The following is a 12,631-nucleotide window of genomic DNA, read 5'->3' as shown; positions in this document are numbered from 1 at the left end:
GTCAGTTATGGGTAATTGTGGGGAAAATTAAAGGTGCATCAGAATTAATGGGCCATAATACTAGTGCTCATGTATAGGTGACAGTGTTCATGTTGTTGGTTTCATAAACTCCATGGGAGCTGTTCCTAGTAGCTATCTATAAAGAGCCAATCTCATGGGGTTTGTTCCTAGGAACCATTTCTAATTAAAGGATAAAACTCCCCAAGGGATCTTCCTAGCAACCATCTGTAAAGAGATGATAAAACTCCTTGGGGGCTATACCTGGCAACTAGCTGTAAAGAGATTATAAAACTCCTTGGGGGCTATACCTGGCAACTTGCTGTAAAGAGATGATAAAACTCCTTGGGGGCTATACCTGGCAACTTGCTGTAAAGAGATGATAAAACTCCTTGGGGGCTGTACCTAGCAACTAGCTGTAAAGAGTTGTTGTTATTTAGTAAAATGCATATACCTTCCTTTCAGTTAATAATGGTGGGTTTTTTTTTTCTAGATTTTATTTCATAGCAGCTTCATTATAGTGGATCGTATAGGATCCAAACAGTCCTTATTACGCTTATGAATTTTATTAACATTCCTTTGTGTTCTCCCATGTGTCTTTGCCCTTCACCTGCCTCAGTGCAATGACCCAGATGCGACGCCCCTTCCTTTCTCTTCCCCATCTATTCACGTAGAACAAAATATTCAGTGTGGGAAGTCAGACTTTTCTAGAGAGGTCATTAAAGGGACACTCAAGCCAAAATTAAACTTTAATGATTCAGATAGAGTATACAATTTTAAACAACTTTCCAATTTACTTGCATTAACAAAATGTGCACAGTCTTTTTATATTTAAACGTTTTGAGTCACCAGCTCCTACTGAGCATGTGCAAGAATTCACAGCTTATACGTATATGCATTTGTGATTGGCTGATGGCTGTCACATGGTACGTGTATGCATTTGTGATTGGCTGATGGCTGTCACATGGTACGTGTATGCATTTGTGATTGGCTGTTTGTCACATGGTACAGGGGGGTGAAAATAGACATAACTTTTAAAATTGTCAGAAAAAATTCTTCTTCTCATTTTAAAGTTCAGACTAAGAGATATTGCATTGTCTTGTTATCATGCATTTGTTGATTATGCAAATCTACTGTGTTTACTGGTCCTTTAAAGATAAAATAAACAGTGCTGTTAAGTTGCCTTTCTTTATTGTGCCCCACTGAGTTAAAGAAACGTTTTACACTAAATAAATACTAGATAGAATGATGTATCCAAAGTATAGATTAGCCTGAGAATAATATACAGAAGTATTAAAATATTGAAGATATAAGTGTAACATTTTTAATAAATAAATGTATAACCATAAAGCAATAGGCGGTGCCATGTTGTAACCTAGGTTACCACCTTCTGTGCTGAGGCCAATTAGAGACAGTGTCACTAGAGTGTGCAAACAATGACAGTGGGGAATTTAGCAGTCTTAGGTATTTTTTTTAGTACACATATAATTAAACATTTTATATTAAAATCTTAAGGTTTTTAATGTCTCCTAAAAGGGACATAATACTCATATGCTAAATCACTTGAAACTGATGCAGTATAACTGTAAAAAGCTGACAGGAAAATATCACCTGAGCATCTCTATGTAAAAAAGGAAGATATTTTACCTCACAATCTCCTCAGCTCAGCAGAGTAAGTGCTGTGTAAAAAGTTATACTTCAGCTGCTGCCCAGCTGCATGTAAAAAAAATAATAATGAAGAAATGAACAGCAGCCAATCAGCATCAGCAGTGCTGAGGTCATGAACTCTTTTACTGTGATCTCATGAGATTTCATAGTAAACTTCCTTAAACTGAATAGGGAAATAAGATGAGTGTGCACGTAAGCTCACTCCCTTAGCTGTCCTGGGACAGACATACTGATTTGCTGCTTAGAAGTCCTTTACAATGGGATGTGGCTACTGAGGAATTTTTAAGGTAAAATATCTTTTTTTACATAGAGATGTTCAGGTGATATTTTCTAGTCAGCTTTTTACAGCTAAGCTGCATCACTTTCAAGTTTTTCAACATTTGGGTATCATAGCCCTTTAAGTAATAAACTGACTGCTTCTGACATTTTGGAGAGGAATGCTGGTGTGCACTGATGAAATATGGAAGGGGGGATTTTCCACTCACAGTAATTGTTTTTTTCTGTACAGTAAACTATGGGTTACATCTCTAAAGATGTTCTAAGCTCTCTAGATGGTGATCGGGGAAATTCACTGCCCTCTTCCACTCCAGAGACAAACCATGAATCCCTTCTATAGTCTCTGTGCTGCTCCTGTGCTTGGACATGTGAGAGAGAGATCTGTACATAATGCAGACGGCTCATGGTGTTACAGAATATTCACCTTGTCGCCTTAAGCTGTGTAGTGTTTCATCCTCTCAGCTAACCTACTGAGACATTTATTTTCTTGCTCATCCATTTGTTTTGTGATAAACCAGAAAGAAACCTAGTGAAGCACAATGCGAGGGCGGCGAGCACTGGCGAGCGTCACCCTGGATAACAGCAGTTCTCCTCAAGCATAACGGTGAGCTGTGTGCCCGCTGGGAACTATTATCTGTGCAGCTATAAGAAATAAACCTGTATATCTGTAGCTGTTACAGAAACCACAAGTGAAGGGTTTCTGTTTTTTTGGGGGGTTTTTTACATTTTGTCGATATTTTTTCTGGCTTTTGAAAAACGTTTTTAAGGTCACTGGCTTGTTGTCACTCAGTGGCTTTGTAAACATTAAAGGGACAATTACTGGACACAACTTCAATGGAATGGTTACTACTCACCATGCCAACATTTTCCTCCTGTGCCTGCAGCTCTTTTCAGAGCTTTTTCTCTTAATTTAACATTTCTGCACATTGTCATATTGGGCTCATAACCGACATCTTGTTGGTTATGTATTCTTGCACCCTGAGGTGCCATCTTGTTGATTACGTATTCTTGCACCCTGAGGTGCCATCTTGTTGTTTACGTATGCTTGCACCTTGAGGTGCCATCTTGTTGATTATGTATTGTTGCACCCTGAGGTGCCATTTTGTTGTTTATGTATTCTTGCACCCTGAGGTGCCATTTTGTTGTTTATGTATTCTTGCACCTTGAGGTGCCATCTTGTTGTTTACGTATTCTTGCACCCTGAGGTGCCATCTTGTTGGTTATGTATTCTTGCACCCTGAGGTGCCATCTTGTTGGTTATGTATTCTTGCACCCTGAGGTGCCATCTTGTTAGTTATGTATTCTCGCACCCTGAGGTGCCATCTTGTTGGTTACGTATTCTTGCACCCTGAGGTGCCATCTTGTTGGTTATGTATTCTTGCACCCTGAGGTGCCATCTTGTTGGTTACGTATTCTTGCACCCTGAGGTGCCATCTTGTTGGTTACGTAGTCTTGCACCCTGAGGTGCCATCTTGTTGGTTATGTATTCTTGCACCCTGAGGGGCCATCTTGTTTTTGGGTGCCATCTTGTTTACGTATTCCTGTTGGTTACGTAGTTTTGCACCCTGAGGTGCCATCTTGTTGGTTAAGTATTCTTGCACCCTGAGGTGCCATCTTGTTGTAATGCTCATGGGATATTCCTCTATCAGACTAAACTTGGCCAGTAGTCTTCTTATCCAGGCATCAAGTGGAATGATAGGAAATATCCCAGAGCAGAGTAAGTTAGTGAAATTAGGTAAGCAGTACTCACGGTAGACAGGGTAGTCCTTCAGGGCAATAAGAAGAAGACAGAGAATGGTCATGACATGCTGAGTCCGGCAACAGGAAGGCAATCCAGCAGTAAAGCAGTTCAGGGGTGAACCAATAGAAAGAGCAGCATCAGGCGGGTATCAGCATCAAAGGAAATCCAGCAGAGTAACAGTTCAGGGGTAAGCCAATAGAATGGTCAGACAGGCAGAATTCAGCAACAATATGTTGCTTAACCCCTAACAGTTTAGGGGTTAAGCAATCAGAGTGGTCAGACAGGCAGAGCTCAATATCAGTATGGCAATTCAGTATCACAGCACCCAGGAGCACAAGAAGCAACACCTATACTTGAGCAGTGAAGATAGTAAGTGAGAAACTTACATAGGCGCAGAATTTGCATCACAGGAGATCCGGACCGGCTTCAGAGGGGAAGAGATGTCATCGCTGCACGCTCACAGGAACTGCAGCATCCCTGGCAACAGCCAGAGCGACGCAAGGAAGCGGCGTGACACTTGTTGGTTATGTATTCTTGCCGCCTGAGGTGCCATCTTGTTGGTTATGTATTCTTGCAGCCTGAGGTGCCATCTTCTTGTTTACGTATTCTTGCACCCTGAGGTGCCATCTTCTTGTTTACGTATTGTTGCACCTTGAGGTGCCATCTTCTTGTTTACGTATTCTTGCACTCTGAGGTGCCATCTTATTGGTTATGTATTCTTGCACCTTTTGACAAATGAGGTGAAAGTTCACAGATCAGTGATGTTGTTGGCTTTATCACAGCTGTACAGTTCAGGTTAGCACCCACAATACAAAGCAGGAAGTTTATAATTTTACAGTTTTTATACACCGTTATATATAAAAGCCACAGGAAGAATATAGAGCAATGACGCCACTATAAAATTGTAAGACTTCCTCTCTCATTCACGAACTCTAACCCAAAGATGTGTAGCTTTATCAACTGGCACCTTTAAAAATAGGAGAACAGCTTTGACGAGAGCTTTAAATAGAAAAAAGAGTAGCATGATGAGTAATGTCCATGCTATTGGCATTGTACCCATCAGTTTAATGTCCCTTTAACGGAAATATTTAGGGTTAATTTGGAGTGAGTTCATGGAATGGGCAGTCCCTGCGAGTGCTGGTTAAAGTGCCGTCCGTGCGAGTGCTGGTTAAAGTGCTGTCTCTGAGAGTGTTGGTTAAAGTGCTGTGCCCTGCGAGTGCTGGTTAAAGTGCCGTCCCTGCGAGTGCTGGTTAAAGTGCTGTCCCTGTGAGTGCTGGTTAAAGTGCCGTCCCTGCGAGTGCTGGTTAAAGTGCTGTCTCTGAGAGTGTTGGTTAAAGTGCTGTGCCCTGCGAGTGCTGGTTAAAGTGCCGTCCCTGCGAGTGCTGGTTAAAGTGCCGTCCCTGCGAGTGCTGGTTAAAGTGCCGTCCCTGCGAGTGCTGGCTAAAGTGCTGTCCCTGCAAGTGCTGGTTAAAGTGCCGTCCCTGCGAGTGCTGGTTAAAGTGCTGTCCCTACGAGTGCTGGCTAAAGTGCTGTCCCTGCAAGTGCTGGTTAAAGTGCTGTCTCTGAGAGTGCTGGTTAAAGTGCTGTGCCCTGCGAGTGCTGGTTAAAGTGCTGTCCCTGCAAGTGCTGGTTAAAGTCCCGTCCCCTGGCCTGCGAGTGCTGGTTGAATTGCACATGCTCACGCTAGTAGAAAATATCATGTAGAGGCAAATGTGCATCTCTTGGTATTTGCGTCCTGTAAGAGCCAATCAGTACCCGTTTTTGTTTCAGGATGCAGATGCGCCAGTCAAGCAGCGGCAAAAAAGAATGTTGATTTTGAGTATGATGGTCCTCTAATGAAGACGGAAGTGCCTGGTCCAAAATCAAGAGTAAGTAAATAGCATCAAGCAGTTTAATTTCCAGATCTGTCTGTCTATCATCTATCTACCATCTATCATCCATCTATTTACAGTATCTATCTATCATCTATATATCATCTATCTATCTATCATCCATCTATTTACAGTATCTATCTACCTATCTGTCTATCATCTATATATCTATCTATGATCCATCTATTTACAGTATCTATCTATCTATCTATCTATCTATCTATCTATCTATCTATCTATCATCTATATATCATCTATCTATCTGTCTATCTATGTATCTATCTATCATCTATCTTGTGTATATTGGCATTTACTGAGCTTTTCATGCTTTCCTTCTGTTGTGTGTAGGTTGTCACCAGATAATCTGCTAATGTAGTTGTATCTACTAATTGTTCTGGGCTTTAGTAATTGCAAAATTCTTATTAAATTCTTAATAATCTTATTTTTTAGAAGTACATGTAGGGTTACCGCTTGTTTTTTACCGACAGGGCTGGGTTCAGATCATCGTTGCAAATAAAGATTAAAGGGATATGAAACCTAAACATATTTGTTTTTTGTGAGTCAGACAGCAGAACATACAATTTAAAAACAACTTTCTAATTTACTTTTATGATCAAATTTGTTTAATTATCATGATATTCTGTGTTGAGATACCTAGGTAGCATCTGGTGCACTACATGACAGGAAATAGGGCTGCCCTCTAGTGCTTTTGCAAAACTGCTCCAGACACTTCCATGTTGCTGAGCTTACCGCCTTGTTTATCAACAGAAAATACCAAGAGAACGAAAAAGAAATTGATAATAGAAGTAAATTAGAAAAAAAATGTATGCTCTTTGCAAATCCTGAATTTTTTTTTCTTTTGTTTCATGTCCCTTTTTAAATATAGAAATAAATATGTTTCATGATCAAACTTCTACGTGTGTTAAAATTTAATTATAAACCAATGATCGTTTAAAATCAGTCCCAGCAGCTTTAGTTTCTAATTTATGCTGTTTAATTATTTATGCAAATATATGCTAACGAGCATGGCAGATATGTTTTTTTCCAGAAAAGGTAACAACCCTACGCACATTGTGACACTTTATCGTAAAGGAATACGTATATTTTATTTTAAATATGTTTTTTACACCCAGATTGTGTGTGTGTGTGTGTATATATATATTTTTTTAAATGTTTCAACAATTATTTTATCCTTATTTGTACATAATGTGAATATGAATACGTCTTTCTAATTAAAATAATATATATATACACTGTAGGTTATCCCTATTTATTTGCCACCACAATAGTAGTGCATATGAAGGCTACAAATGCACTTAATAAATGTCCACTCTAGTAACTAACCATATAACCTAAGCCCAGTCTATGTATTATTCTTTAACAAAACATAGCAGACAGGACAGTAAATTTGACCCAAACTACATTACTGGTCATAATTCAGAGAACATCATCTAATTTCTTATTTTTTTCCCCCTAGGAATTAATTAAACAGTTGAATACGATTCAGGTAAGGAACAGACATCCAATAAATATATTTATATTTATTTAACAATATATTATAATATTTTATTAATAAAATAAAGCAATTACATTTCTTCTGATAAAAACATGAAAAATGTGAAAAAACAAAATGTTTGTTAGATGAATCTGTGAAGTAATTGCTGCTGTGAACTTACAAACATTCCCTGTGCTGCCGTCTTATGCAAAGGTTATGTCATAGACTAGCGTTTCCAGTACTCAGGGCACACTAACAGGTCAGATTTTCAGGATATCGGAACTAGAGCACAAGTAAAATAATGAATTCACCAGTACATATGGTTATTCATTGTTTTTAACCCATTGTCATTTTGAAAAACTGGCCTGTTAGTGTCCACTAGAGCTGACAAACACACAGACACTTGTAAGGAACTGATGGGGAGCCTCACAGAGAAGGAGAGACAAATGTTCAGAATTCAGAGTCTCACTTTACCTGTTTTCTTCTCATAGACTAATTAGTGGTTGTTTCTGCCATTAATGTCCATATTTGTGAGAAGTGAGCAGTTAATCAAATCTTGTAAATGAGACAAGATATAAATATATTATTAAATAAACATTCATTTATATGTATTTACATTATATAGCCATATGTATGTGTATATATTTATATGTATTTACACTATATAGCCATATGTATATATTTATATGTATGTGTATGTATTTATATGTATTTACACTATATAGCCATATGTATGTGTATATATTTATATGTATTTACACTATATAGCCATATGTATATATTTATATGTATGTGTATGTATTTATATGTATTTACATTATATAGCCATATGTATGTGTATATATTTATATGTATTTACACTATATAGCCATATGTATGTGTATATATTTATATGTATTTACACTATATAGCCATATGTATATATTTATATGTATGTGTATGTATTTACAGGGAGTGCAGAATTATTAGGCAAGTTGTATTTTTGAGGATTAATTTTATTATTGAACAACAACCATGTTCTCAATGAACCCAAAAAACTCATTAATATCAAAGCTGAATAGTTTTGGAAATAGTTTTTAGTTTGTATTTAGTTATAGCTATTTTAGGGGGATATCTGTGTGTGCAGGTGACTATTACTGTGCATAATTATTAGGCAACTTAACAAAAAACAAATATATACCCATTTCAATTATTTATTTTTACCAGTGAAACCAATATAACATCTCAACATTCACAAATATACATTTCTGACATTCAAAAACAAAACAAAAACAAATCAGTGACCAATATAGCCACCTTTCTTTGCAAGGACACTCAAAAGCCTGCCATCCATGGATTCTGTCAGTGTTTTGATCTGTTCACCATCAACATTGCGTGCAGCAGCAACCACAGCCTCCCAGATACTGTTCAGAGAGGTGTACTGTTTTCCCTCCTTGTAAATCTCACATTTGATGATGGACCACAGGTTCTCAATGGGGTTCAGATCAGGTGAACAAGGAGGCCATGTCATTAGATTTTCTTCTTTTATACCCTTTCTTGCCAGCCACGCTGTGGAGTACTTGGACGCGTGTGATGGAGCATTGTCCTGCATGAAAATCATGTTTTTCTTGAAGGATGCAGACTTCTTCCTGTACCACTGCTTGAAGAAGGTGTCTTCCAGAAACTGGCAGTAGGACTGGGAGTTGAGCTTGACTCCATCCTCAACCTGAAAAAGCCCCAAAAGCTTATCTTTGATGATACCAGCCCAAACCAGTACTCCACCTCCACCTTGCTGGCGTCTGAGTCGGACTGGAGCTCTCTGCCCTTTACCAATCCAGCCACGGGCCCATCCATCTGGCCCATCAAGACTCACTCTCATTTCATCAGTCCATAAAACCTTAGAAAAATCAGTCTTGAGATATTTCTTGGCCCAGTCTTGACGTTTCAGCTTGTGTGTCTTGTTCAGTGGTGGTCGTCTTTCAGCCTTTCTTACCTTGGCCATGTCTCTGAGTATTGCACACCTTGTGCTTTTGGGCACTCCAGTGATGTTGCAGCTCTGAAATATGGCCAAACTGGTGGCAAGTGGCATCTTGGCAGCTGCACGCTTGACTTTTCTCAGTTCATGGGCAGTTATTTTGCGCCTTGGTTTTTCCACACGCTTCTTGCGACCCTGTTGACTATTTTGAATGAAACGCTTGATTGTTCGATGATCACGCTTCAATTTTAAGAGTGCTGCATCCCTCTGCAAGATATCTCACTATTTTTTACTTTTCTGAGCCTGTCAAGTCCTTCTTTTGACCCATTTTGCCAAAGGAAAGGAAGTTTCCTAATAATTATGCACACCTGATATAGGGTGTTGATGTCATTAGACCACACCCCTTCTCATTACAGAGATGCACATCACCTAATATGCTTAATTGGTAGTAGGCTTTCGAGACTATACAGCTTGGAGTAAGACAACATGCATAAAGAGGATGATGTGGTCAAAATACTCATTTGCATAATAATTCTGCACACAGTGTATATGTATTTACACTATATAGCCATATGTATGTGTATATATTTATATGAATGTGTATGTATATATGTGTATTTACACTATATAGCCATATGTATGTGTATATATTTATATGTATTTACACTATATAGCCATATGTGTGTGTATATATTTATATGCATGCATTTATATGTATTTACACTATATAGCCATATGTGTGTGTATATATTTATATGTATTTACACTATATAGTCATATGTGTGTATATATTCATATGTATGTGTATGTATTTATATGTATTTCTCTTGTTAAGTGTATCCAGTCCACGGATCATCCATTACTTGTGGGATATTCTCCTTCCCAACAGGAAGTTGCAAGAGGATCACCCACAGCAGAGCTGCTACATAGCTCCTCCCCTCACTGCCATATCCAGTCATTCTCTTGCAACTCTCTACAAAGATGGAGGTAGTAAGAGGAGAGTGGTGTTTTATAGTTAGTTACTTTCTTCAATCAAAAGTTTGTTATTTTTAAATGGTACCGGAGCGTACTATTTTATCTCAGGCAGTATTTAGAAGACGAATCTGCCTGCGATTTCTATGATCTTAGCAGAAGTAACTAAGATCCACTGCCGTTCTCACATATTCTGAGGAGTGAGGTAACTTCAGAGGGGGAATGGCGTGCAGGTTTTCCTGCAATAAGGTATGTGCAGTTAACATTTTTCTAGGGCTAGAAAATGCTGCTGATACCGGATTAATGTAAGTTAAGCCTAAATGCAGTGATTTAATAGCGACTGGTATCAGGCTTATTAACAGAGATACATACTCTTATAAAAGTGTAATATAAAACGTTTGCTGGCATGTTAATCGTTTTTATATATGTTTGGTGATAAAACTTATTGGGCCTAGTTTTTTTCCACATGGCTGGCTTGATTTTTGCCTAGAAACAGTTTCCTGAGGCTTTCCACTGTTGTACTATGAGTGGGAGGGGCCTATTTTAGCGCTTTTCTGCGCAGCTGAAATTACAGACAGACACTCGGCTTCCTTCTGCATGATACAGGACTTCTCTGAAGGGCTCAAAAGGCTTCAAAAGTCGTGTTTGAGGAGGGTAACAACCACAGTAGACCTGTGGCAGTTGTTGTGACTGGTTTTAAAAACGTTTTTGTCATTTATTATTCCGTTTTTGGTATTAAGGGGTTAATCGTCCATTTGCAAGTGGGTGCAATGCTCTGCTAACTTGTTACATACACTGTAAAAATTTCGTTAGTGTAACTGCCTTTTTTCACTGTTATTTCAAATTTTGTCAAAATTTGTTTTTCTTAAAGGCACAGTAACGTTTTTTATATTGCTTGTTAACTTGGTTTAAAGTGTTTTCCAAGCTTGCTAGTCTCATTGCTAGTCTGTACAAACATGTCTGACACAGAGGAAACTACTTGTTCATTATGTTTAAAAGCCATGGTGGAGCCCCATAGGAGAATGTGTACTAAATGTATTGATTTCACCTTAAACAGTAAAGATCAGTCTTTATCTATAAAAGAATTGTCACCAGAGGGGTCTGTCGAGGGGGAAGTTATGCCGACTAACTCTCCCCACGTGTCGGACCCTTCGCCTCCCGCTCAAGGGACGCACGCTAATATGGCGCCAAGTACATCAGGGACGCCCATAGCGATTACTTTGCAGGACATGGCTGCAATCATGAATAATACCCTGTCAGAGGTATTACAGATTGCCTGAATTAAGAGGCAAGCGCGATAGCTCTGGGGTTAGACGAGATACAGAGCGCGCAGATGCTGTAAGAGCCATGTCTGATACTGCGTCACAATATGCAGAACCTGAGGACGGAGAGCTTCAGTCTGTGGGTGACATCTCTGACTCGGGGAGACCTGATTCAGAGATTTCTAATTTTAAATTTAAGCTTGAGAACCTCCGTGTATTGCTTGGGGAGGTATTAGCTGCTCTGAATGACTGTGACACAATTGCAGTGCCAGAGAAATTGTGTAGACTGGATAAATACTATGCAGTGCCGATGAGTACAGATGTTTTTCCAATACCTAAAAGGCTTACAGAAATTATTAGTAAGGAATGGGATAGACCCGGTGTGCCGTTTTCCCCACCTCCTATATTTAGAAAAATGTTTCCAATAGATGCCACTACACGGGACTTATGGCAGACAGTCCCTAAGGTGGAGGGAGCAGTTTCTATTTTAGCAAAGCGTACCACTATCCCGGTTGAGGACAGTTGTGCTTTTTCAGATCCAATGGATAAACAATTAGAGGGTTACCTTAAGAAAATGTTTATTCAACAAGGTTTTATTTTACAGCCCCTTGCATGCATTGCGCCTGTCACTGCTGCGGCGGCGTTCTGGTTTGAGGCCCTGGAAGAGGCCATCCATACAGCTCCATTGACTGAAATTATTGACAAGCTTAGAACACTTAATCTTGCTAACTCATTTTTTTCTGATGCCATTGTTCATTTGACTAAACTAACGGCTAAGAATTCCGGATTCTCCATCCAGGCTCGTAGGGCGCTATGGCTTAAATCGTGGTCAGCTGATGTGACTTCAAAGTCTAAATTACTCAACATTCCAAGGGGCAAACCTTATTCGGGCCTGGTTTGAAAGAAATTATTGCTGACATTACTGGAGGTAAGGGTCATACCCTTCCTCAGGACAGGGCCAAATCAAGGGCCAAACAGTCTAATTTTTGTGCCTTTCGAAATTTCAAAGCAGGTGCAGCATCAACTTCCTCTGCTTCAAAACAAGAGGGAACTTTTGCTCAATCCAAGCAGGCCTGGAAACCTAACCAGTCCTGGAACAAGGGCAAGCAGGCGAGAAAGCCTGCTGCTGCCTCCAAGACAGCATGAAGGAACGGCCCCCTATCCGACAACGGATCTAGTAGGGGGCAGACTCTCTCTCTTCGCCCAGGCGTGGGCAAGAGATGTTCAGGATCCCTGGGCGTTGGAGATCATATCTCAGGGATATCTTCTGGACTTCAAAGCTTCTCCTCCACAAGGGAGATTTCACCTTTCAAGAATATCTGCAAACCAGATAAAGAAAGAGGCATTCCTACGCTGCGTGCAAGACCTCCTTGTAATGGGAGTGATCCATCCAGT

The 12,631-nt window shown here is 39.4% G+C and overlaps 1 protein-coding gene across 1 annotated transcript in view; it reads left to right on the top strand.

The window, feature by feature from the left end:
• ABAT (4-aminobutyrate aminotransferase) overlaps window positions 1-12,631 on the top strand; it is a 225,078-nt gene that overhangs the window by 136,118 nt on the left and 76,329 nt on the right. The window contains exons 3-4 of the mRNA XM_053695244.1: window positions 5,453-5,550; window positions 7,031-7,060. Coding sequence (XP_053551219.1) covers window positions 5,453-5,550; window positions 7,031-7,060 — 128 coding nt within the window. The remainder of the gene's footprint in view (window positions 1-5,452; window positions 5,551-7,030; window positions 7,061-12,631) is intronic.

Source organism: Bombina bombina, chromosome 11 (genome assembly GCF_027579735.1).
Source record: "Bombina bombina isolate aBomBom1 chromosome 11, aBomBom1.pri, whole genome shotgun sequence".
Taxonomy (NCBI): Eukaryota; Metazoa; Chordata; class Amphibia; order Anura; family Bombinatoridae; genus Bombina; species Bombina bombina.
This window is presented reverse-complemented; position numbering and strand designations above follow the sequence as displayed.